Genomic DNA, 27,279 nt, shown 5'->3' on the forward strand with positions numbered 1-27,279 from the left:
GGACTAATCTTTTCCTTGTATCCTGTTCTCTTCATTCTCCCTTGCTCCCGAGGGGATGAGACCAGTGGAGTATCTTAGACGGCCGCTCACAGGCTTTTAAGACCCCAGACACTACTCACCAAGGTAGAATGTAGAGCATTGTCTTTATAAGCTGTGTGAAAAAAGCAGTTATTTTGTCTATATTTTTACAGGTAAGAAACTGAGCCTCAAAAGTTTAAATATCTGGATCAAAACCACATTAATAGTAAGTGGAAGACGGATTCGAACTGAGATCTCACATCAAAGCCCGGGGTCTTTCTGCTGCACGTTTAATTCATCCTAATTTTCCAAAGGAGAGTAAGACGGATAAGCGGAGGCCAGAAAGGGGGAACATGAATTGCCCGAAGTGGCTCGGACGGGGCCTCTCTCCTCTCTGCTGCCAGCAGAGGGCGCAGGAGCTCAGGCTCCGCGGGCCGAGGCGGGCGCATGCGCAGGCGCAGCCGCGCTCGCCCTAGCTCGCTCTCTTGCGCCGGGCCGACGGGGGTGGGGCACGCAGTGCGCGCGGCCGTGGGCGGAGCGGCGGCGGTGGCGGAGGGTCTGCCGAGTGGAGCCGGCGCCGGGCTCCGGGTAAGCGAAGCGCCGTCAGTGCCGAGCCCGCCGCCCGCGGAGCCATGGAGATCGGCACCGAGATCAGCCGCAAGATCCGGGTGAGCGCCTGCCGGCGCAGGGCGGAGGAGGGAAGCGGGCCCGGGGCTGGGCCGCGGAGGGCGGGCGGGCGTGCGGTTGTCAGGAGTAACGGGGATGGTGGGCCCGGCCTGGCCGCCGCGGCCTGCCAGCCCCGGGCGCTCCCGACGGGCCGCAGGTCGGCGAGCGGCGCCTGCTCGCCCAGGCCACCTCGGGCCTGAGCGCAGACGCAGCCTCCGATTGCGCGGCCGGGCTGCGGATGAAGAAGTAGCCCTCGGGAAACGGAAGGACGCGTGCCAGCCGGGTGAGAGCAGCTCTCGATTCGCGGCTGGAGGTGGGCGCCGCGGGGGCAGGGGAGAGCCGAGGCGCCTCCTCGCCCCCCGCCCGGGCCCCCGAGGAGCAGGCGGAGCTGTGTGCACCATCAGAGTTGCCTCCGCGCTGCTTCTAAGAGCCACTTTTCTGATATGCACATTTTTTCCTCCCCTTAGAGTGCCATTAAGGGAAAATTGCAAGAATTAGGAGCTTATGTTGGTAAGTTTGTTTTTTGTTGTTGTTAGCCTAATAAAATTTAGAGTTTGCAGCTTACTGAGTTTTAGTGAATGCATTTTTCCCGTCGTGTTTTTGGAGAGGGCACTTCTGTCTTTTCAAATCTTTTTTTTTTTTAAACCGCTTTCTGATACGGTGTTTGGAAATTGTTTGGCTGCCTCTGTTAAGGTTCTATCATATTTTCCTTAATGTTTGTCCGGTTTTATTTTGTTTTCCGTAGTTTCATTTCCTAGTCTTGTTTTCAGAACTATTAGTTTGGATATGAACGGTTGAGGCTTTCTGGCATTTGTCTCTAATGGTTCCTTGAGTTTTGATTTCAGATAACTATTTTCTTCTACCCCTTTTTCTCTCACTTTGCGACAGTAACGTTTCCTCTCCCGCATTCTTTTGTGGTTTATAATTTGAATGTTTATTCTGGGCCAGTTACTTTGCTTAACTGCTGTAAATTAACATGATAATCCCCAGGAGAACATGGGAAGGTACCTGGTAATATCCACAATTATACAAGCGTGGAAACAGATTTTGAATACCTACTTGAGCAAGACTGGGTGTATTTGGCTTCAAAGTCCGTACATTCTATAAAAGTAATAACAACTACTTAGAGAGCAATTCTTAAGTGTGGGAGACCCCCAGGGTGTCTGAAGTCAAAGCTGTTTTCATAGTATATTAAGATGGTACCTGCCATTTTCACTGTGTTGACATTTGGATTGTGCACAAGCAATGGTGGGTAAAATTGTTGTATCTTAGCCTGAATCAAGATAGTCACACCAAACTCGTACTAGAAATCATGTTATTCACCACTCCCAACTTGCAGTTAAAAAAAAAAAAAGCCAGTTGAACTTAAGAATGTCATTAATTAAGCAGTAGCAGTGTGTTTTTAAACCCTGGCTCTTGACTACATCTCTTTAATATTCAGAGTGAGTAAATAGGAAGTACTCTGAAAGCACTTCTGTATACTGAAGTATGCTGTCTTATGGAAAAACTTCTATGTGATAGAGTTGGGAACTGAACTACCACCTTTGAATGGAATATCATTTTTTAAAAATTTTGTTTGTTGAGAATATACGCAGCAGAACATAAACCAGTTCAATTTCTGCATGTACAGTTCAGGGACATTGATTACATTCTTCAAGTTGTACAACCATTCTCACCCTCATTTTCTGAATTGTCCCTCTCCCATTAATGTAAACTCACTGCACCCTAAGTTTCCTATCTAATCTTTCTAGTTGATGTTGTTGATTTGATACCATATAGATAGTTCTTAAAAGAGTGCATTGCTCAAGGTAGACATTCTTTACTAATTAAGCTAAACTATTACTTGGTTTAAAAAAGACTTCAAGGCATATTTTTGGTTTAAGGTTTAAAGATTATGGGAGGGCAGTAGTTTTGGGAGTTCATCCAGTGTCAGTGACTCCAGAAAGTCTGGATTCCATGATAATTTTAAATTGTATTCTACATTTTCCCCCTTTTGATCAAGATGCTCATATAAAATCTTTTTGATCAAAACATGGAACATAATTTTTAATGTCTAAGAAGGACTGACAGACTGTGGTTATGTACACTTAGGTATTTGGCAGACAGCCTCTTGAAAGTGAGCAAAGGGAAAGAACTGATAGTTATTGTTGCCAATGACAAAAGTTGAGCTTTCATATGAAAATTAGAATTTTGGAAAATTTGTGTCTGTCTCCATGGCCTTGACAGCTTCCTAGTATTTAAAGACGTTTTCATTGAAATCAGTGGTGATATCAAGGAATATGAGTCTTTTTTTTATCGTGTAATGAAATATATCAACACGTCCACAGGTTACATAGCTCGGTGAACAAGTATTTTCCCAATAACCAATATATAATGTTACAAATTTACTCATGGTCAAAAGATCCATTAAAAGTGCAGGTGGATCAATGGATTTTTGTGTAACAGTAAAAAAAAAAAAAAGCTTATTGTTGGAGTTTTAGATTCCGCATTTCAGCCAACCTTTGTGAAATTACCAATTGTCAAGTTACAGTGTAGTATCACCCAAGAATGTCCACATTACCTGAAAGGGCTATAAAATACTTTATCTTTTCCAACTACATATCTGAGTGAGACTAGATTTTTTTCATCTTCAGTTGAAACAACATATCACAACAAATTAAATTCAGAAGCAGAAATGAGAATCCAACCATTTTCTTTTAAGCTAGATCTTAAAGAAATTTGTAAAAATATGAAACAAAACAACTCTTTGCGCTAAATCTTTATTTTTGTTTTGGAAAATACAGTTGATTTTCATAGAAATAATGTTACTTTTATTAACAGAATGGATTTATTGTTAATATGTTATAGGTGTACACCTAAACTCACTATCTCATCTGACATTTTGCGTTTACAACAATAGTAAAAAATATACTGACTATTTTACACGTTAACAATATACATCTGGCAGTAATCCTTTCATGAACAGTGGGACATAGAACATCCACCTCCCGTTTCTGCCTCTTGGGTCCAAAGGGACATATGTGTCCCACATAATATTTTGTGATCTGATGTGATCTTCCTCCATTTTCGCATAATGCCCATCTTCACATAATGATAGTCTTTGAAACCTAACCATCTTGATAAGTGAGGAGTGGTTGTATTATTACTCTTAAATACACGTTTTTAAGAATTCTTAGTTTTAGTTTCTAATGTGAATATCAATAGATACAACCTACATAAACAAAAGCTGTTTGGGGTCTTTAATAGTTTTGAAGAGTGTAAAAGTGGCCTGAGACCAAAAAGTGTGAGGATTGTTAATTTATGGAGTACCTACCATGTGCTGGGTGCATTTCATAAATTATCTGTTGTCAGAATTGTAAGGCTTTAACAGAGGAGAAATTGAGCCCAGAGAGGTTAAAGATGAAGCTGAACCAGAGTTTATTTATTCTTTTATTCCTTTAACATTTGATGGATGCCACCTATATGCCAGGAACTTGCTTTGGATCAAAAAGAGAAATCCACAGAAAAGCTACACTAAGAATTTTCTTTATTCTAGCACATGAAAGCACAAACATGTTTGAGTATAAATTCAATTTTATTAGTGACTACTCTCATTTATACAAGGAACCCTGGTGGCGCAATGAATGGTTAAGTGCTCACCTGGTAACTGAAAGGTCAGCAGTTCGAACCCACTCAACGGCTCTGTGGGAGAAAGACTGGCAGTCTTCCTTCCCTAAAGATTAAGCCTAGAAAACTCTATGGGGCAGTTCTGTTCTGTCACATTGGGCCGCTATGAGTTGAAAATTGACTTGACATCACTGAACAACATCATTTATACTCTGTATACATGGGGTTGCTGTGAGTCGGAATCCACTTGATGACAGCTATCAACAACATCTTTTATCAAAAATTTTATGACAGGAATTTTGAGTTTGTTAAAAACCTAGCTAAAGTTTAATGTAATCTAAGATGGAAATGTAATTGTAGTAAAAATACGTATTTTATAGTTTTCAAAGCATTTTCACTTACCTTTGAGGTTATGAAAACAATTCTTTAATAAGCACTTGGCTATCTCTTTTAAAAAGAGATTGGATGGGATACAAAGGTGAACAACCCATTTTAGAGATGATAAGGTCTTTTTTGTGTGTGTGTTTAAAATGGAGCACTTTAGTGAGATGGCAATGGTAATTCAGAACAGTTTTTCATTGATATTTTAGAAGAAGCCTTCAAATACTTTACTGCCTTTTTCTTTTCAGTATACTAATTTCAAGTGAACCTGAGAAATCCTTCAGAATTCTGTAGCGCAGTATCATGATTACATTTTACTTTTTTTGTTACATTCTTATTTCCCATTGTATGTCTATTGAGAAGAAACAAATCCAACCAAACCAGTTGCTGTTGAGTTGATTCCAACTCCTGGCAACCCCATGTGTTTCAGAGTAGAACTAGGATCCAAAGGGTTTTCCGTGGCTGTGACCTTTTGGGAGTAGATTCCCAGGCATTTATTCTGAGGCATCTCTGTGTGGATTCGAACTGCCAGGCTTTCAGTTAGCAGCTGAGTGCTTAACCGTTTTCGTTACCCAAGGACACTAATCTACCGAGAAAACAACCTATTGATTTTTAACAGCTTTATTGAGATAAAATTGACATGCGTTAAACTGTACACACTTAAGAGTACAGTTTGGTATGTTTTGAAGTGTATATATGCATGAAACCACTATAATCAAGATAATGAACATGTCCATCACCCCTGAAAGTTTCCTGGGGCTCCTTTGTAATTTCATCCTTCCTACCCTTCCTTGCCCTTAGTTTGCATCCAAGCAACCACATCCAATCTTACAAAATTTTGGAAAATACAAACCAATACATAGTGCAGAAAGCACAGTGTTTGTTTTCATCACTGACATTATGAGGGAGAAAAATGGTCAAAGCTGCCAAGGTACCCCAATTTTTTGTCTACTGACTTTTCCTGAATTGAGTGATGGCCCATCCTAGGTGTTCAAGAAATCATAGCATAAAATCAGCTACCAGGCTTATTTATCAGAATTGCCAGAAAGCATTGGGAGCCTTTTGATAATCTGCATAGGGAATAATTAAATGGCTGGGTACTTATCCTTGGGGGCATTTTCTCACTTCATAATGTAAGCTTCCATCCAATGTTCTGATTTCTCTCTTTCCTTTCATAGATTGGGCTTTCTTAATGTATTTGTGCCTTCTTCTAGAACCGGATTTTTGATATTTCTCCTTGAAACAAATATTTGATGGTAATTCTGAAATGAACCTTTCTGCCTTACATAGAAATATTATGAGTATTTAAGGTATTAAAGAAATCTAAAGGAGTTATTTGTGCAGGGGTTAGAGTCCTGATAAGTGGCTTTTGCTTCCTCATCTTTTTACTGAAGTGGGTTTGTTGGCTTTGTTTGTTTTTTGGTTCTTAGAGCTCTTTCTTCATAACTCTGTGTGGGAGGGTATAAAAGTAAAAGAATGAATTGAGTTGAAATTATTGAATCTTGAAATTGAATTCTTTAAATGATGTAGAGTTTTGGGGTGGTTTTTGTTTATTTGATGTTGTTGCAAGTTTGTTACCCTGAGTGACTGAAATCTGCCTAAATAAAGGATAAAAAATTTCTCTTGAGAAATTAGTATCATTTTGAAACATTATAAGCAAACACAAAACTAATCTCAATTTATTCTTTTTGAGGAATGTCCAGATACTTTCTGAAAGCATCTCTGAAGTTAGTGAGCAATGAAAAGATTCCTTTCGCAGAAGTGAATGCAGTCTCAAGTTTATACTGTAGTTTAGAAGATCTTAGTTACAAATGTTCTTTATTTACTCCTAGTTCCTTTTTTTCTAGTCATTGAAATGCTTAAGGAATGAAGAGAAAAAAAATCAAAGCTATGCATTCTTGTCCAACATAATTTCAGTAGAGCTGAGATAGTGATTCTTCTTAGAGCTGCGTCTATATTTTCGAGCACATCAGTAGAGGAAAATATTGAGGAAAACGTAGAAAAGTTTTGATATATTTTTCCTTTTAAATAGATGAAGAACTTCCTGATTACATTATGGTGATGGTGGCCAACAAGAAAAGTCAGGACCAAATGACAGAGGACCTGTCCCTGTTTCTAGGGAACAACACAGTTCGATTCACCGTATGGTATGTTTCGAATATCTACGCCTCAGACCACAGTTTGGGACAAGTCAGAGTAGGCATTCTGTCTGGAAAGAGTTACTTGACAGGCGAGTTAGGTTCAGTGTGAACAGGCAGGTTGTGAGTGATGAGAGCACAGCCTTGGAGCCAAACTGCCAGAGTTTAATCCTGGCTCTGCTGCTGGCCTTGGTTTCTCCATCTGTGAAATGGGGATAGTAACTCACCTCCTTTTTAGGCTTATTGTGAGGATTAAATGAGCTAATACATGTAAGGTGCTTACAATGTGCCTGTCATAGTGAGTCCTTAGTATGTGTGAGCTGTAGTAACTTTTGTTTGTAAACTTCTGTATCTCATAATTCCTTTCCCTCCACTAAAACCAATTACATATGTTGTTTGAGCTGAGTTAACTTCTTATATTCCTTATATTCCAACAAGTTAACTCTTTTTTGTTCTTTTTAGTTATCTAAGGTTTTTTTTTTTTTTTTTTTTTTAGCTTTTTTTACTTTTTAACTCCTGCCTTCATTTGACAGACAAAAACCTCAATCATCTTTAAGGTTTAAAATTTTGAAATAGGCAACTTTGTTTTCAGGTATGAGTTAACATACGTTTCAACGTCCCTTTTCAAACCACATATACCTTACTTGAGAATTACTGATTAAAAGGGTTCGATTCAGTTTAAGATGTCCTGGTATCTGGTCTGAGGTACAGTGAGGGATGGGGGAGAGTAACGATGTGGCCCAGAGAAGAGCAGGAAGTACTCATATAACCCTCAGACTAGGAACAAATTACGGCACTAGTGGATGATGAAGGAAGAGCTGAGGGAGCAAAATGGCCTGCTTCATTTTTGAATTGCAAGAGACTGGGAGAAAGAATACCGAAACAAACCCCGTTGCTGTTGAGTTGATTCTGTCTCAATCGGAGGTACTAAAAGAGGTCGATGAAGCAGGTTAACTTCTTGTCTTTAAACCAGATTTTATTTTCAAGGTGTTTTTGCCCCAGCAGACAGCTATATGCTTTGTAGTTCTCATGAAGTCTTGCAAAAAATTCCACACAGAATTTTCTGGGTTTATATTACACACATTCTGAAGAACGTTGTTAGAGCAGCGGTCCTCAAAGGTTTTGATACGCACCCTGCTTCAGTGTGGGTGACCTAATCCATTGTTACAGTTTGTCCTCAGATTTTTTTTTTAAATCTTCAGCAGTACTTACATCTGTACTTTTTTTATGATCTGACTTGGTTCAACTTCTGGACACTTTGGGTTTGAGTCCCACTAATCTGAGATTAGCATGGTAGATCCTTTCTCAGAGAACTTGATGCAATACTTGAGGCAGATTTCTTACATCAACAGGTTAATAATGGAATCTGAATTTAAAATCAAATTAGTTCAACTTTTTCACCTTTGAAATATACTGATGGAAGTGATGGTGTCTCAATTTTGGCACTCTCTTTTCCTCAGCTAAGTGTTCGTGACACCAGCCCGAAACAGACTATCCTGGATTCTTGGGAGCCCTGCAATAATTGTGTTCTTGGGGACAGTGGCGTGTGGCTGGATTCTGGGTGAAACAGTGTTAAAATGTGATTTTTCTGATATTTTAAGCAAACATGACCTCTTGACTGCAAGGCAAATTTGCTTCCTCTGTAACTATGATAATAGCTTATGTTATAAGCAAGGTTGCGGTCTAATGTTTGCTTATAGCATTCGTTTTAAAAGTAATAGTCATAGTGAAGTGGTATAGCATATCTTGGAATTATTTATAAATTTTTTCACTTCTCAGAATTTAGTTATCTAAGAAACCATGTAAATAGTTAAAATAAATTTAAACTCTGCTTAAGCAGTTATAATAATTTATGTAACATGTACGTGATACTTTATCTTGTTTTACTGTAAGCTACATTGAGGCTTTAGTCATTGTGAAACCAAGTTACATTATTTGTAGGTCAGGATGGTGTGGACAGATGAGATCCTTACTTAGCCTTATGTTTGTAGAGGCTAGATGTTGAAAACAGTGAAGAAAAAATAATCTGATTTTTGATTAGTCTCTGCAGTATTCATGTAAAACCTTTTTTATTAATACGAAACTTGGAAATTAATTTTAACTCTATTAAATACCATTTGTCAGTATTTATCTAAATACTGATTTTTATAATGTCATCAAATTTAGAGTGGCAGTTGAAATAAAATGTTTCTTGATTAAGGGAGGCTTTAATATTTTGCTTTTTCTTTTAGGCTTCATGGTGTTTTAGATAAACTTCGCTCTGTTACAACTGGTAAGATTTGTAAAAACTTTTTTTTTTCCCTATAGCATATGATTTGTTTCTAAAGTTCAGCATTTATATTGCTTTAGAAAAAGAAATTTGAAACCAGTAGTCCATTTGAACATTTTTAGGAAGCATATATTTTTATGAATTTAAGAGCAATAAATTTAATATAACTCAAAGGTAATTTAAGGGAGAGTTATGTATTATAAGGAAATAATTATACAGGTGGGCAAAGATTTAGCCTCAAGGATGTCTCAGAATTTCATAACTGGAAACTATGTAAAAATTTAGTAATAATAAATTGAATAAATTCTGATATACACACACAAGATGTATGTATCAGTTTTCAAAAAAATATGTATGTATACTTTTCCCAGAAAAATCACCAGTGGGATAATTGGTGGGTTTTAGTTCTTTTTGGTTTTTGTTTTTTTTTTTTAAATATGTTTCAAATTTTCTGCAAGAAACGTATTGATTTTAAATTGATGATGAGGGAAGGGAACGTTTGAAGGAATAAAAATAGATGAAAAAGATCACGCCCTTTTCTTGCCAGAACCCTCTAGCGTGAAGTCATCCGATAGCAGCATCTTTGATAGTAACGTGCCTTTCAACAAGGGCAGTTTCAGTCGAGGAGATGAGAGAAGGCACGAAGCTGCGGTACCACCCCTTGCAGTTTCCAGCACCAGGTCTGAAAAAAGAGATACCAGAGTCTCCACAAGTTCACAGGAACAGAAAAGCACCAGTGTCAGGTAAGAGTCCTGTGTAGATGTGCTCTGGGTGGGTGGGTATGTGGATGTGGTATCTAACGTTAGTTTTTATATCTTGAAATTGCTGTTTGTAGCAATTTTTGGAAACAGTGGGGTATTCATGAGAAATTTTTTGAATAAAATAATGAATGGGTAAGAAGACTTGGATAAATGTGACTATCTTTTATTTCAAGTGTAGAAAATCAAAGTTTTAAACAATTCAATTTCGAAGCAGTGTATAATGGAGTACACAAAGGGAGTACGCAGACTTTTCCATTAAAATATTTTAAGTGAACTCTTCTTTGAAGATAGGACGATACTACTCTAAATCGATTGTAACAAGTTTTTTTTAAAAAAATAGACAGACTTACGATGATGGAGCTGCAACCCGACTGATGTCAACAGTGAAACCTCTGAGGGAGCCCGCACCCTCTGAAGATGTGATTGATATTAAGCCTGAGCCAGATGATCTCATTGATGAAGATCTCAATTTTGTGCAGGAGAATGCCTTATCTCAAAAAAAACCTACAGTGACACTAACGTATGCATCTTCTCGCCCCTCTATTGAAATTTATCGGCCACCTGCAAGTCGAAATGCAGACAGTGGTGCTCATTTAAACAGGTTGCAATTTCAACAGCAGCAAAACAGTGTTCAAGCTGCCAAACAAGTCGACACACAGAACAGCCGGGTGTATGACGCCGGACGCTTGTGTGAACCAGAAGTGCTGAACAGCTTAGACAAGACTTACAGTCCCTTCTTCAGAAACAACTCAGAAAAAATGAGCAGTGAGGTTGGTGTATGCTTTTAAATTCTTGCTTGTTCAGCTGAACTTTGGTAGTTCTTGGTACTAAAACGTAGATGAAGTAACTAGACATACATGTCAAGTTTATTTTAAACTGATTTCTGTGCTACTCAGCACATTCCTCCAGTCAGATTTTCCTCTCCACAGCTGGTTTTCTGTCTTGTGTACCTTCCTATGATGCTAGCACCTGAGATAGCCGATCTCAAATCTCAGGTTCTCCTGCAGGTAACCCGTAGGAGAGGTCTGTGTTAAAATTACATTGTTTATGCTTTTAAGATATTCTGTAATGTGATTACATGTCATCATCATCACTATATTTCACACCTTAACATAACTTTTGGGAGGCTTTAGGTCAGTTTTAGATATTTTACGGTAGTTGCTGCTAAGCAACCAAGTAACTCCGTTTTGTCTGTTCCTCAGTAGTACTATCTGCAGATGTTCATAAAACGAGTGTAAAGCTCTAATTTTTATTTTAGCTAAAAATTGGCTATTAAGGATAACATTTATATTTTTATTTAAAAAAAAATATATCCCATGAATTCTTCCTATGACTGGCTTTTATTAAAAAGGAAAAATATTCTGTGATGCAGCTTTGTTATTTTCTGGGACTAGGTAAATGTTTCTAAATTTGTCTATTGTAGGAAGAAAACTTTCGGAAGAGAAAGTTGCCTGTGGTAAGTTCGGTTATTAAAGTAAAAAAATTCAGTCACGATGGAGAAGAAGAGGAGGAAGATGATGATTATGGCTCGCGAACAGGAAGCGTCTCCAGCAGTGTGTCAGTGCCAGCAAAGCCTGAGAGGAGGTACCTGAACATGTCTGTAAATTAGTCCTCCACTGTCTGTAAGGTGGTCTTTAGCTGCCAGTGGAGTCTTTTGGGTTTCCTGAAGAGGATAATCATGAAGATAAATAATAATTTAATTTTATAACATGTAAGATTTTTGCACTGGTGTTTGAGTAGCACTTATATTAATGAGAGAAACATTTCTTAACATGGAGATGATTGCAGAGAATATTATGAACTGTAATATGATGGGAAAAACTGTTGATCAGACTCATTTAAAAAAAAACAAGTCACAAGATTTCAGTGTAGTTGGCACTTCCTAAAAACTACAGGTAGTCTGTTCAGAACCTAAGAGAAATCGGTAGGAAAAGCGTAATGGATGGCTCCCAAAAGAGAACTCAACTTAAGATGTAATAAAAGTACCTTTCTTAACTCTTTTAGACCTTCGCTTCCACCTTCTAAACAAGCTAACAAGAATCTAATTCTGAAAGCTATATCTGAAGCTCAAGAATCTGTAACAAAAACAACAAACTATTCTACAGGTAATTTAAATGTTTACATTGGGTAAATAAATGCAAGAGAGATTTCTGTAACTCTTGAGTAAGCTGAAAATAAATGCTCTCTAAATCATGGTAAATGAAGGCTCCTGCCAGATGTCAGGACTAAAATGAGGCTCAGGGAAAAGTGATTTTAAAAGATGATTTGAGCAGTTTGAGAAACTTTCCCAGCTGTCACTAGAATTTAGTTCTTTGAGCACCATGTAATGCCTCTTATTCTCATTCCAATGTGCATGAAATATATAATAAAAAAATTTAAAGGGAGTTTTGATACAGATGGAACTTTAGTATCAATAGCATTAGACTCAATATTAGATACGAATTTATGGGTGAAAAGGGAGAAAAATTGGATAATATTAAGTGGCCAAAGTTAGGGAAATTTGTTTGATTAAGACTAGTATTACAACAGAGAGTCCCAGATGGAGCAGGAGAAAGGTGAGGTGCAGAATTCAAATTCTAGTAAGAAGACCGGGCTTAATGGTCTGACTGAGACTGGAGGAACCCCGGAAAGCATGGCCCCTGGATTCTCTGTCAGCCCAGAACTAAAACAATTTCTGAGGCCAACTCTTCAGACAGGGATTGGACTGGACTGTGGGACATAAAGTGATACTCATGAGGAGTGTGCCTCTTAGCTGAAGTAGATACGAGAGACTAAACAGGCAGCTTCTGTCCGGAGGTGAAATGGGAAGGCAGAGACAGTTAGGAGCTGGTTGAATGGACATGGGGAATCAGGTGGAAAGGAGTGTGCTGTCACAGTATGGGGAGAGCAGTTAGAGTCACATAACAGTGTATGTATAAACCTGTGTATGGGAAAAAATTAAAAAATAAAAATAAATAAAAAGATAGTGTTATATGAACAGTTCGGTTTCTTTCAGTGGAACCCACTAATGAAATATAAGGCAAGAACTGACTCCAGTCCTAGTGGAGGTACTAAATCATTTATGAGAGAATATAAAGGCGTTACATGTATTTAAAACAAAGGAGATGAATCAGCTATAAGCTGATCTTGCAGAAAGTCATTCTGAAATGCAAACTAAATGATGATCGCCATATTGTGTTGTCAATAAATTCCATACTCTGTACCCCACCTGCAATACCAGTGTGTCCAGCTTGCTGTTAACACGCTGATGATAACTGCTGTCTTTAGCATGTATCTATTTTATTTCTTCTGTGGATCTGAGGAATGTTCTTCCAATATTGCTTTGCTTGTCCATTCTCTCTTGCACCTTTTTTGATGATTCCTTCCCAAAGTAAAATAAACTGTTAGCTATCAATTTTTGATCCCAGTAGTCATGTATTCCCCTTGTTTCTCTTCATCTTAATTTAACCTTGCACGTAAGATTAAATGGGTCTTAGCATATAGGGTAAGGATTGTCAAGGAAAGCCCAACACTTTACGTAGGGATTTAACCTGATTGCATTCCTTTTTCTGGTCCATTAGCAATGTTAGTCATTTAGAATGATGAGAAATATGCTCGCTATGACCTTGAAATTTCCTGCTTTTATAATAGTTGGAGATCCACAAGTTTTAAAGAAATAGCATGGAAATTTTTTTTTTACCTGGATGATCTAAGATCATAAAGCAAATACTATACTGCGTTTGGTTACAAATAAATATATATGTGCTATTATGTGTTTATGGCATGTGGCTTAACACATATAGTTGTGTGTGTGTGTGTGTGTGTGTATGAGTAATAGATAAAGTATCTCTCAGGAGTGTTGTAAGAAAATGAGGTGGTATTTCTGAACTGTTTCAAACTCCTTATGTGTTATAAACGCAAGGAAACATTTATGTTTAATATAACATATTTGCTGTTGAGTTTCGATGTCTCACTGAATTTACATTTCCATCTTTTTTCCTCATATAAAAGTCCCACAGAAACAGACACTCCCAGTTGCTCCTAGAACTCGAACTTCTCAAGAAGAATTGCTAGCAGAAGTGGTCCAAGTGCAAAGCAGGCCTCCCAGGATAAGTCCCCCCATTAAAGAAGAGGAAACAAAAGGAGATAATATAGAAAAAAGTCAAGGTAATAATTTAAATGATAATTTGCTCCTCATTACACTTTTTTCATGAGGGATTAAATATTTTCCAATGGGTTGTTATGAAATGTTACTTATGCTATGGGGAAAGTGCTGATTAGGTCTAAAAATAGAATAAGAAGGGACCATGAGGAAACCTACACTTCTCAGAAATGTTTTTAACTCTTATTTATTGGAAGTGTTTAACAGTTTCAAAAGTGGGAAGGATAGTACAATGAATTCCCATGAACCCAGTGACCCAGCCTCAAGAATTACCAAAATTTTGACGCCGTTTTACTAACCTCCTGCTTAAAGATAATGTAGATAATCCACAGTCTCCCTTCCCCTCTTTTTGTTAATCCTACCGCTGTTCTCTCAAGCTTGAAATCTTAGTTATCTTGAAATCTCGCCTTAGTGTTCTGTCTCTGTGACTGCCAGATCCGCCTTATAGTTCCCTTGACCCTACTGTATCCATGCTGTCTGACATACTGCAGTTAGCTTTCAACTGATCTTTCTGCTTCCCCTTTCCTTTTATCTGTCCCCGTTCCTGCACAGACACTCTCCTGTCTGACTTCCCAAGTGTGACTCTCATCCTCTGACTCCCTTGTGAGAGCATTTATACTATTCCTCTCATGCTTACTGTCCAGGACTGACGACGCAACCGGGCCTTTAGGTGGCTCCATCATCTGGCACTTGGGTCTGACCAGCCCTTTTCCACTACTCTGCAGCCTGTTCCTTCTATTCCTGTCAAGAAAGATTTCAGTTTCTTCTCTTTCTCTTTTATCTACAAAAATCTGAATTTTAAAACCCCAGCAAAAAATCTGTGTGGTCATTATGTTATTTCTAATTTTACGTCGTTGTTTATACTTTTTCTAGCCTTGTAATACATTTTCTTAAAACTCCCCCTCAACTGTGTCTTTAAATTGTTCCAAACTCATCTAAAAATCTACTTGTTCCATGAAGCCTTATGAGTCCATCCTGTATTTGTTTTTTCATTATCTATTTTTTTAAAGATTTTTGACTGTATGTGCAATTTGCCATACTAGCATTATATGCCATTCTGATAAATGATGGACTGAGAACAAGAAAACCCCAGAATAGCCAATGGGCACACCTGGAAAGTGTGAGTGAGCCAATTTGGGAAGACCGTCTGGAAGCTGGGAGGGATTTGGCCCACTGCAGTAGCAGGCGAGGATAACAGGCTGCACTAAGGGTTTGAGGGGCTGCAGCAGTCTGTTGTTAGGGGCCGTCAAGTTGGTTCCAACTTATAACGACCATGTGTACAAAAGAATGAAATGCTGCCTGGTCCTGTGCCTTTCTAACAGTCATTGCTGTGTTTGAGCCCATTGTTACAGCCACTGTGTCAGTCTATCTTATTGAGGGTCTTCCTCTTTTATGCTGACCTCTACTTTACCAAGTAGGATATCCTTCTCCAGGGCGTGGTCCCTGCTGATAACATGTACAAAGTACAGAATGCTCCTGAGACAGATTTATTTGTTCTTTTGTTAGTCCATGGTATATTCAGTATTCTTCGCCAACACCATAATTCAGATGCGTTAATTCTTCCATCTTCCATATTCATTGTCCAGCTTTTGCATGCATATGTGGAGATTGAAAATACCGTGGATTGGGTTAGGCGCATGTCAGTCCTCAAACTGACATCTTTGCTTTTTAACACTTTAAAGAGGTCTTTTGCAGCAGATTTGCCAAGTGGAATACATCGTTTGATTTCTTGACCGCTGCTTCCATAGGTATTGATTATGGATCCAAGTAAAGTGAAATCCTTGACGACTTCAGTATTTTTTCTGTTTATCATGATGTTGCTTATTGATCTGGTTGTCAGGCTGTTGTCTTTGATCTTCATCAATAGGTGCTTCAAGTCATCTTCATTTTCAAAAAGCAAAGTCGTGTCATCTGCATATCACAGGTTGTTAATGAGTCTTCCTCCAATCCTGATGCTGTGTTCTTCTTCATATAATCCAGCTTCTTGGATTATTTGCTTAGCATATAGATTGAATAGGTATGGTGAAAAGACACAACCCTGACTCACACTTTCCTTGACTTTAAATCACTCAGTATCCTCTTGTTCTATTGAACGACTGCCTCTTGGTCTCTGTTTACAGGATCCTCGTGAGCACAATTAAGTGTGCTGGAATTCCCATTCTTCACAGTGTTATCCGTAACTTGCTAGGACCCACAGAGTTGAATGTCTTTGCATAGTCAGTAAAACACAGGTAAACATCTTTCTGGTATTGTCTGCATTCAGCCAAGGTCCATCCGACATCACCAGTGATATCCCTCGTTCCATGTCCTCTTCTGAATCCAGCTTGAATATCTGGCAGTTCCCTGTTGATGTACTGCTGCAACCGTTTTTGAATTATCTTTAGCAAAATTTTACTTGCGTGTGATATTAATGATAGTGTTCGATACATTCTGCATTCTGTTGGATCACCTTTGGAATGGGCACAAATTTGGATCTCTTCCAGTTGGTTGGCCAGGTAGCTGTCTTCTAAATTTCTGAGCATGGTTGAGTGAGAGCTTCCAGCGTTGCATCTGTTTGTTGAAACATTTCAGTTGGTATTCCGTCAGTTCCTGGAGCCTTGTTTTTCACCATTGCCTTTGGTGCAGTTTGGACTTCTTTCTTCACTACCATCAGTTCTTGATCATATGTTACCTCCTGAAATGGTTGAGTGTTGACCAATTCTTTTTGGTACAGTGACTCTGTGTATTACTTCTGTCTTGTTTGATGCTTCCTGTGTCATTCAGTATTTTCCCTGTAATATCCTTCGATATTGAAACTCGAGGCTTGAATTTTTTTCTTTGGCATTTCTCAAGCTGAAAGAACTAATCATGTTCTTCCCGTTGGTTTTGTAACTCTAGGTCTTTGCACATTTCAGTATAGTACTTTAGTTTGTTCTCTTAAGCTGCCCTTTGAAATCTTCTGTTCAGCTCTTCATTTCTTCCTTTTGGTTTAGCTGCTCTGCATTCAAGAGCAAGTTTCAGAGTCTCTTCTGACATCCATTTTGGTCTTTTCTTTCCTTTTTAATGACTTTTTACCTTTTTCATGTATGATGTCCTCGATGACATCTCACAATTCATCTGTTCTTCGGTTGTTAGTGTTCAGTGCATCAAATCTCTTCTTGAGATGGTCTCTAAATTCAGGTGGGATGTATTTAAGGTCATACTTTGGGTCTCATGGACTTGTTTTAATTTTTTTCAGCTTCAACTTGAACTCGCGTATGAGTAGTTGATGGTCTGTTCTGCAGTCGGCCCCTGACCTCGTTCTAACTGATGATACTCAGCTTCTCTATCATCTCTTTCCACAGTTGTAGTTGATTTGATTCCTGTGTATTCCATCTGGTGAGGTCCATGTGTATAGTCACCGTTTATGTTGTCGAAGAAAGATATTTCCAATGAATAGGTTATTGGTCTTGCAAAATTCTGTCATATGATCTCCTGTGTCAATTCTGTCATGTAATATCCTGTGTCATTTCTGTCACCGGGGCCGTATTTTCTAATGTCTGATCTTTTTTCATTTCTGCTTTTGCATTCCAATCACCAGTAATTCTTAATGCATCTTGATTGCACGTTTGATCAATTTCAGACTGCAGAAGTTGGTAAAAATCTTCAATTTCCTTATCTTTGACATTACTGGTTGGCACGTGTATTTGAATAATAGTCGTATTTACTTATCTTCCTTGTAGATGTATTATATTATCCTGTTACTGACAGTGGTGTACTTCAGGATAGATCTTGAAATGTTCTTGACAATGTATGTGATGCTATTCCTCTTCCAATTTGTCATTCCCTGCATAGTAGACCATTTGTTTGTCAGACTCTAAGTGGCCAATACCAGTCCATTCCAGCTCACTAATGCCTAGGATATCAATCTTCAAGTGTTCCATTTTATTTTTGACAACTTTCAGCTTTCCTAGATTCATTCTTTGTACATTCCAGCTTCTGATTTTTAATGGATGTTTGCAGCTGTTTCTTCTCATTTTGAGTCATACCACGTTAGCAAATGAAGGTCCCAAAAGCTTTACTCCATCCATGTCATTAAGGTCAACTTTATTTTGAAGAGGCAGCTCTTCCCCAGTCATCTTTTGAGTGCCTTCCAACCTGAGGGGCTCATCTTCTGGCACTGTATCAGTGTTCACTGCTATTCATAAGGTTTTCATCAGCCAGTTTTTTCAGAAGTAGATTACCAGGTCCTTCTCCCAGTCTGTGTGGAATCTCCCCTGAAGCCTGTCCATCGTGGGTGATCCTGCTGGTATTTGAAATACCGGTGGCATACCTTCCAGCATCACAGCAACATGCAAGCCACCACAGTATGACAGACTGACAGATGAGTGGTGGCAGCAGTCTGCTCTCTGTGAAGTCTCAGATTCGATGGACCTGAGCTGGGGCTCCCTTCAAAGACAGGACTTCTGATGGGAAGAAGCTACTTGGTTGTGGAGTCAAATGTAACAGTGAAGAGACAATAGAGATAAAGAAAGAGAATATCGGATAATAGCGGGGAGGGATACAGTTAGGAAATCTCAAAATGCAAAGTACCATATTTTTTAATATGCCAAAATCAACAGAAAGTGGTCCTCTTTGAAGTTAGAAAAGCTGTCTGAACCAAACCTTCTGAGATAAGCAACAGAAATAAATGTGTCAGGGTCAGATCATATACAAAGTTAATAAAATAGAAAAGAGATTAGGACCACAGTCTCATGGGACAACTCAGTCAATTGGTATAGTTCACAAGAATCATATGTCTGTATCCTAGTGAAGTGAGTAGCCTCTAGGGTCTTAAAAGCTTGTGAGTGGCCATCTAAGACACAACTATGGGTCTTGACTCACCAGGAGCAAAATAGTAAGAAGCTAAACAAAAGCACAGAGAAGGAACAAGTCTACAAGACCCACAACCTCATCTACCCTAAGCCAGAAGAACTAGATGGTGCCCGACTACCACCACTCAGCATTCTGACTGGTGCTGCAGTAGTTGGTCCTGGATTGAATGGGAGAAATACATGGAGCAGAACTTAAATTGTTATTAAAAAAACATTAAATAAAAAACCAGACAAACTGGAACAGAGGACTCCCTGAGACTATTGCCCTGAAAGACCCTTTGATTCTAGAATCAAGCCTATTCCCTGAGATCACCTTTTTGTGAAATAGCAGAGTGGCACGTAAAATAAAGGATATTACCTGTAAGATCAGTGCCTTACTTAAAAAAACCTCATTGCTCAGGATCAAAGATGAGAAGATACGGGGGCAGAGACTGTAGAGTCCTGGAATGGGAAGAAAACAGAACACAGAAGGAACAGTGTGTTGTGATAAATGTAACTAATGTCACCGAACAATTCATGTAGAAACTCAGATGGGAACCTAACTTGCTGTGTAAACTTTCACCAAAACCTCAAAAAAAACTATTTAAAAAAAAAAAGGGAATAAAGAACAGAATAAATAGTATTACAGAGAAAATACGTGGCAAAAGCGGATCAAGTCTGTAACATGCTGTTTCAAAATGAGCTCGGAGACTTTAAGAAATTACACAAAACATGAAAAACTTAAATGATACAAGACATGAAAAACCACATGTATCAGATTAGAGTGATTTAGAAATGAAGTGACAACTCAAGAATTAGAAATAAGAGGAAAAATCCGTTTAGAAATGAAGACTAAACTAGAAGCAACTCGGGTGCCTCGAGGGAGAGTTGAGTAGTTGTGAGAGGCTGTGTAGCCCACCAAGGGGAAAGAGAAAGCTGGTCAACCCCTGAGCTAGATGAGGGAAAATCGTCTCTTTTAAAATTATCCCAGCTAATAAGTGAAAACAAAGTGATAGAATTTGAGTTTCTTGTTTTTAAATTCCCAGTGAGTTAAGAATCCAGGCATTGAGCATAATGGCTACTAAAACTTCTTTCTGTTGTACTTTTAGGTGAAGGTTTACAGAATAGTTTGTCATTAAACAGTCAGTACACATATTGTTTTATGACATTGGTTAACAACCCCACGACATGTCAACACTTTCCCTTCTTGACTTTGGAGGACCTTTTTTTTTTTTTTGGTGAAAATATACATAGCCAAAGTTCACCATTTCAAAAGTTTCTACATGTACAATTCAGTGGCATCGATTACATTCTTCCAGTTGTGCTGCTGTTCTCACTGTCCTTTTCCAAATTATTGCATCACCATTATCTTCAACTCACTGCCCCCTAGGCCTCGCATCAAACCTTTTGAGTTGCTGTTGTCAATTTGATCTCACGTAGATAATTCTTTTTTTTTTTTGTACCTTAGATGAAGATTTGCAGAACAAATAGTTTCTCATTAAACAGTTAGTACACATATTGCCCTATGACAATGGTTAACAACTCCACGACATGTCACCACTGTCCCTTCTCAACTTTGGGTTCTGTATCACCAGCTTTCTTGTCCCCTCCTGCCTACTAGTCCTTATCCCTAGACTGCTGTGCCTCATTAGTCCCATTTTGTTTTATGAGGCTGTCCAGTCCCCCGTTGAATGGTGAACTTCGGGAGTGACTTCACCACTGAGCTAAAAGGGTGTCCGAGGGCCATACTCTTGGGGTTTCTCCAGTCTGTCAGGCCAGTAAATCTGGCGTTTTTTTTGTGAGTTAGAATTTTGTTCTACATCCTTTTCCAGCTCTGTCCAGGACCCTCTACTGTAATCCTGGTCAGAGCAGTCAGTGGTGGTAGCCAGGCACCATCTGGCTGTACTGGACTCAGTCGGGTGGAGGCGTTGGTAGCTGTGGTCCATTAGCCCTTTGGACTCATCTTTTCCTTGTATCCTGTTATCTTCATTCTCCCTTGCTTCTGAAGGGGTGAGACCAGTGGAGTATCTTAGATGGCTGTTCACAGGCTTTTAAGAACCCAGATGCTACTCACCAAGGTAAAATGTAGAACATTTTCATTAAAACTGTGTTATGCCAATTGAGCTAGATGTTCCCCGATAAAACATTTTTTTTTTTTTTTAAGAAGTGAAAACCAGCTATTTTGTGTCTCCCTATGAAACACAAAGACACTACCTTAGTCTTGCCAATAGGTTTGAACCTGAGTGATCAGAGCTCTGGATCAGGCAGTCAGCTTGCAGGAAGTGCAGAGGCAGAGGAACATGTTGAACTGCATCATGAGTGTGCAAAAAGCAAAATCCAGACTCTGGGACACCGTAAGTCAGTCAGGCCAGGACTTCAGATTAAAAGACTTAAAAGATACAAGTGGCAAGGTTAAGCTATAGTGTCTAGGGATGCATACTTGTGTGATAAAACAATAAAGAAACTTAAGTCATTACTCTAAAAGGCAAGTAGTGCTTCCTTTTAGAGGGGCCTGTGGTCAGGATGGGATACATGGAGGGGCTTCTGGGGTTGCTGGCCACGTTCTATCTAGTGACCTGGGCAGTGTTAAAAGGTGTTTGCCCTCTACAAGTAAGAGGTGATGCTTTGTAAGCAACTATTATCTGTTACCATGCTTACTTGCTATCTTAAAGCTTTGTCTCTGATGGGATTTTTAAAATCTAAGTATGCAGATGTATTGGCAGTTGTTGTCTCATCTCTCCAGCCTGTGTTTTTTACTAGCCAATCGCTTTCACAATATTTGTGCTTTTTCTTCTCTGTCTCGGATCATTGTGTCACCAGAAGCTTGTTTTATTTTGTTAGTCTTTTCAAAGACTTCACACAGCAACAACAAAAACAATTCTGGTTTTATTGATTCTTTTTTTGCTTTCTCTTTCATTGATTTCTGCTCTTATTTCTAATGTGTCCTAAATTTTTTCCAATTTATTAATTCATCTTAGCCTGTCTTTTCAAATGTAAGCGTTTAAGCTGTATATACTACTTTGCATGTCACTTTTGCTGCATATCGCACATTTTGATATATAGCATTTTCATTATGATTCTAAGTATCTTTAATTTCCACTCTGATTTTCATCTTTGACCCATGAGTTATTTGAAAGTATTTTTAATTTACAGTATATGGAGGCTTTGTTTTTGCTTTTTAATTTTTAAATTATGTACTACTGACTTTATTGCATTGTGGTCAGATAATGTGATCTGTGTGATACATAATCTTTGAAAATTGTTTGAAAATTGCTGGCTTAGTGCATAATCAGTTTTGTACATATTCCAGGTGCATTTTGGAAGAAAGTGAACTCTAATTGTTGGGTTGAGAATTATGCATACATTCAATAGATAAAGTTCGACAATTGTGTTGTTTGGAACTTGACCTTGCCGAGTTTTTGGTCTGTTTGATTTATCAGTAATTGAGACGGGGTTTTGAAATTGCCTACCATGATGAGGGATTTAATTTAATTTCCTTATGTATCGATCAGTTTTTACTTTGTTTACTTTGAGGCTATTATATTAGGTGCATACATATTTTAAATTGTTACCTTTTCCTTCTAATTGAACCTTTTCTCTTTATCTGTGACCCTCAATGCCAAATGATGCTTTTTTTCATAAAGTCAGTTTTGTCTGATATTAATGAAGCCATTTAATTAGTATTTGCCTCATATGTCTTTTCCATGCTTTTATTTTCAGTTGTCTTTGTCCTTAAGCTTTAGGAATGTCTCTCTCTCTCAAATATCATAAGGCTAGGTTTCTTTTTTTTTAAATCCAGTGTAAGAGTTTGTCTTTTATTGGAGAGTTTAGACCGTTTGCATTTATTAAAATTATTGATGTAGTTCAACTGATTTCTACCATCTTCTTTTCTAATGTACATTTGCTTGCTTTTCTGTTTCTTTTTTCTCCTCTTTTGCCCTTTATTAGATTCATTAATTGCTGTTATTGTTGTTAATCACTGCAGTTCAACATTTTTTTGACTGGTTTGCAATTTAAACACTGAATTTCTGTTCTTTTTAGTAGTTACCTTTGGAATATTACCATGCAAATTTAATTTAATACTGTAAAAATTGATAATCCTGACCTGTTCTCAAGCAGTAAACAGACTTTAGAATCCTTTAGCTTCAGCCTTTATCCTCTTGACTTACATTATGTTTCCAACATTTTAGTCTTTTTGTTAGTTGCATAAAATGGACATCATTATTATAATTTTATCCATGCAATGTTTGTGCGGATTTACCTACATGTCAGTTATTTATTCTCACCTCTCTATTTGGGGATCATCATTTTCCAATGTTTTGAAGTATTTTTGAAGTATATTGTTGAGAAGTCTTTCTTGAAACAGGTCTCCTGGTAAATTTCCCAAAAGTCTGTTTACACACGAGTGTTTTTATTTCTCCTTGTTCGTGTGCAGTAGTGCTGATGGATATACAAATCTAGGTTAAAAACAGGTATTTGCTCTCATTACCTTGTTTATATCATTCCACTGTCTTCTGGCTTCCATTCTTGTTGAGTGGACTTCCGTCATTCTAACTGTCTGTCGTTCCTTTGTAGGTGGTCTGTCCTTTCTTTCTGGCTGCTTTCCAGATCTCTTTGTCTTTGCTGTTCTGAAGTTTCACTAAGACGTGTATAGGCATGGATTTTTTTTTATTTTCCTTTTTTATATTTCTTTTGTTTCTTCCTGTTTGGTATATATAGTGTAAAAAACCATATATATATTTAAAATAAAATATTTTACTTTATGGAATATATGCTTACCATAGAATATTTAGAAAAAGGAAGCAATCTAATACTTCCTGTTAGATTAAAAAAATAATCAAATAGTATAGAAAGATTTAAAATAAAAAGCGACATTCTTGTTCCATCCTTCTCTACACCACTCTCACTTCCCAGTTCTTCTTGTTAGGTGCTGTTGAGTTGGTTCTGACTCATGGAGACCTGATAGGACAGAATAGAACTGCCCCATAGGGTTTCCAAAGAGCGGCTGGTGGATTTGAACTGCTGACGTTTTGGTTAGCAGCCGAGATCTTAACCACTACACCACCAGGGCTTCTCATTCCCAGAGGCTACCATTTTTAAATGCTTCTGCTTATATATTTTTAACATATTTGCATGTGTATAATAATAAGCTTATACCACTGTTTCTTCATTTACCAACTCTAGATGGTATCTGTTGACTTCTTGCTATAATATGTAAAGAGCTGATTCATTTACACCTTTTCCAGCCTTCAGGACCACATAGCGAATCGCCATGTAGTGAAATCACTAATTTTAGGTCATTTATTGGCTACTTCTGTAATTTTAAGTACACCTAAATATTTATTTCTTGTTTGATTAACTATCTTTCAGTATATTTTGACTCCCAAAAGACACTGATATTTATGCCATTTTTGAACCCTTACATCTTCTTCCCTATCCTACTTGTAAATTTTGTCATCTGTACTTTTGTTTGGAAGCAAGCCCTAGTGATCTGCTTCTGAAAGATCAGCCATTCAAAACCATATGGAGCACAGTTCTGCTCTGACACACTTTTGTCACCATGAGTTGGAGTTGACCAGACAGCAACTGCTCTTTGGTACTTTGTATTGTCGGAGTTGATCGTATTTAGATTTTGTTCTGTTTTCCTGGTTAAGGCTACTATACTTTGCAGGTAGACCCTAAAAGTTGAGAACAGCTAAGCAGCATTTACATTATTGAGATTATGTAAATATTATTCATTACAGAGCTATATTTACATTTTCAGTCTTGTACAGTTTTTTTGTGTCGGGATTCCCTAGAGTTTATTTTTTTCCTGTTGTACAGTTTTTTCCTCCCTGCTCAGGTTCTAATTTTTTGTAATTTTTTTCCTTCTTGCATTGCCTACCAGTATTACAACCTTAAAGGTCCATCATTTTATTCTATTAAATCTTTGACCTCCGTTTTTTTTAGGTACCTTCCTCTAGAGCTCTCTCTCCACTTTTTTGCTAATCTGACTGGTTGCTTTCTAGCTTTAAGACTGTCACCCGAGGAGTTCCTCTTCCTTGAGTTTGCTCCACGTTTCTTGGATCCCACTTTGTCTTCTCAGTATATTTCTTCATTTTGTGAGCACATTATGAAAACACCTCTTAGGAAAGCGTATGGTGGTTAAATTTTCCAAGTTCTTGATTGATATTTTGGCTAGATAGGGAAATCATTTCCCTAAGAACTTTGAAGGCATTGCTTCATTATCTTGAGGCTTCCATTGTTGCTGTAAGAAGTTGGTTGCCCATGTGGTTCTTACTCCATTGTAAAATACCTGTGGTTTTTCTTTTCCTCTTGAAACTTTTAGGATTTTCTCTGTGTTCTTGGTGTTCTGAAATTTCATTGTAATATGTCTAGGTGCTAGTTGAGGCGCCCTGTGGTGTAGCAGTTAAGCGCTCTGTAGAGTTAAGCGCTCAGTTGGAACTCACCAGCCACTCTGGGAGAAAGATGTGGCAGTCTGCTTCTGTAAAGTTTACAGCTTTGGAAACCCTATGGAACAGTTCTACTTTGTCTTATAGGGTTGCTATGAGTTGGAATCGACTCAACAGCAGTGGGTTGTAGATGCTGGTCACTTTTGGGCTGAATACTTTGTGCACCATCTTAACTTGAAAGTTAATTCCCTTCAGTTTGGAAAATTTCACTTGCATTATTCTTTAAACATTTTTTCTGCTGTTTTCACTGTTCTCTTCTTTTGGAAATTGTGTTAGTTGAATGATAGACTTCTAGATTGATCTTCTGTCTGCCCATCTCTTATCTTTCTCTCTTTATTTTTGACTTGATCTTGTTTTACTGTCTAGAATATTTTCTTGACTTTATCTTCAACTCCCTTACTGAATTTTCGTTTATTGAGGCGAGCACATTTGTAATTTCCACAAGCTTGCTCTTGTTCTGTTTTTCACGATACCTTGTTTTGTGGATACAATATTGTCTCAAATTTGTCTGAATATCCTGAGTAGGGGTTTTTTTCTTTTCGGAAAATTCTTTTGCCCCCTAATTGATAATTTTCTTCAAGGTCAGTTTTTGTTTTCTTGTTTTTTCTCTTTCATTTACCAACTTTAAAAAAAAAAGTCTCTAAGTATGTAGTTCCTACTCTAAGAACAGGCAGTAGTACAAAGGCTTACCTAGAGTTGTGCGGGCTAAGCTTTGCTGCATGCAGGGTTAGCGTTTCATGAAGCAGGCAGGGAGCTGCAGTTACATGCCAGGGTCTTTGCTGTTGGAGAGGAGTTTCCCTGGGGGGTGCTGCCATCCCCACTGGCTGACTAGATTCTCCCCAGATAATTTGCTCAGTTTCTTTAGAAAAGAACCGCTTTTAAAAATTAAAAATTTTATCTGTTAAATGTCTGTCTGTGGCTGTACCATTCTCAAACCTTGTTTTCAGCTCCACTGCCTTCTTGGTCGACTTTGCTCATCGCTCCAGCTTCTCTCAGTTGAATGGCCCTCTGATTATTTTGTCCATATTCAGGGCTTTAAAAATCATCTCTGCATTGTCAGCTCCTGAGTTTATATCTCCAGCCTGGACCTTGCCCCTGATTTCCGAATTGTTTCAGCTGCTTACTCTACATTTCTTTTTGGATGTATAATAAAGCATCTCAAGCTTGTCCAAAACCACCTACTGGTCTTTCTCTCCAATCTGTTCTTCCTGCAGTCTTCCTCATTTTATTGATGAAGTTAATGGCAACTGTATCTTTCCAGTTGCTGGGGCCAGAAACCTAGTGCCTTTCTCTCTCCCTCTCCTCCTTCTGTCTTGCTTTCCCTCTCCTATCCCCCGTCTTCCTCCACCTTTAGCAAATCTTCTGCCTCTACCATCCTGGTTTAGGTGACCATTCATGACTTGCCTCCACTATTGGAATAGGTACCTAACAGGTCTGTCTGCTGCCAGCCTTACCTACAGTCTGTTCCACAAAGCAGCAGAGTGGTCCTTTGAGACTGTAAGTTAGAGCATGCCCTCACCAGCCAGTATTTGTCTTCCAGAAGTTGTTGAAATCTCATCTGCTCTAGTCCTCTCTCCAGCCCCTCATCTCTATATCAGTGGTCTCCTAATTTTTTATTTTATTTTTTGACTTATTTTTTTTTATTGCACTTCAGGTGAAGGTTTACAGAACAAATAGTTTTCTCATTAAACAGTAGTACACATATTGTTTTATGACATTGGTTAACAACCCCACGACATGTCAACCCTCTCCCTTCTTGACCTTTTTTTTTTTTGGTGAAAATATGCATAGCCAAAGACACCATTTCAAAAATTTCTACATGCACAGTTCAGTGACATCGACCACGTTCTTCCAGTTGTGCTGCTATTCTCACTTTAGATGAAGGTTTACAGAACAAAATAGTTTCTCATTAAACAGTACACATGTTGCCCTGTGACAATGGTTAACAACCTCACAACACATCAACACTATCCTTATTCAGCCTTGGGTTCCCTATCACCAGCTTTCCTGTCCCCTTCTGCCTTATAGCCCTTGTC

At 38.3% G+C, this 27,279-nt stretch overlaps 1 protein-coding gene across 8 annotated transcripts in view; it reads left to right on the forward strand.

The window, feature by feature from the left end:
- The first annotated feature begins 543 nt into the window (after nucleotides 1–543).
- The window catches only part of ZC3H14 (zinc finger CCCH-type containing 14), a 47,751-nt gene continuing 21,015 nt past the window's right edge, over nucleotides 544–27,279 (forward strand). For 3 of the 8 annotated variants that reach the window (XM_023731682.1, XM_023731685.1, XM_023731683.1), the window contains exons 1-9: nucleotides 651–686; nucleotides 1,152–1,194; nucleotides 6,704–6,818; nucleotides 9,041–9,081; nucleotides 9,626–9,821; nucleotides 10,180–10,609; nucleotides 11,263–11,423; nucleotides 11,844–11,944; nucleotides 13,830–13,985. In XM_023731682.1, coding sequence (XP_023587450.1) covers nucleotides 651–686; nucleotides 1,152–1,194; nucleotides 6,704–6,818; nucleotides 9,041–9,081; nucleotides 9,626–9,821; nucleotides 10,180–10,609; nucleotides 11,263–11,423; nucleotides 11,844–11,944; nucleotides 13,830–13,985 — 1,279 coding nt within the window. Of the gene's footprint in view, nucleotides 687–1,151; nucleotides 1,195–6,703; nucleotides 6,819–9,040; nucleotides 9,082–9,625; nucleotides 9,822–10,179; nucleotides 10,610–11,262; nucleotides 11,424–11,843; nucleotides 11,945–13,829; nucleotides 13,986–27,279 lie in introns of those variants that run through there. The other 5 variants (XM_023731684.1, XM_023731686.1, XM_004376651.3 and 2 more) reach the window with 4 other exon arrangements.

Source organism: Trichechus manatus, unplaced genomic scaffold (genome assembly GCF_000243295.1).
Source record: "Trichechus manatus latirostris isolate Lorelei unplaced genomic scaffold, TriManLat1.0 scaffold00045, whole genome shotgun sequence".
Taxonomy (NCBI): Eukaryota; Metazoa; Chordata; class Mammalia; order Sirenia; family Trichechidae; genus Trichechus; species Trichechus manatus.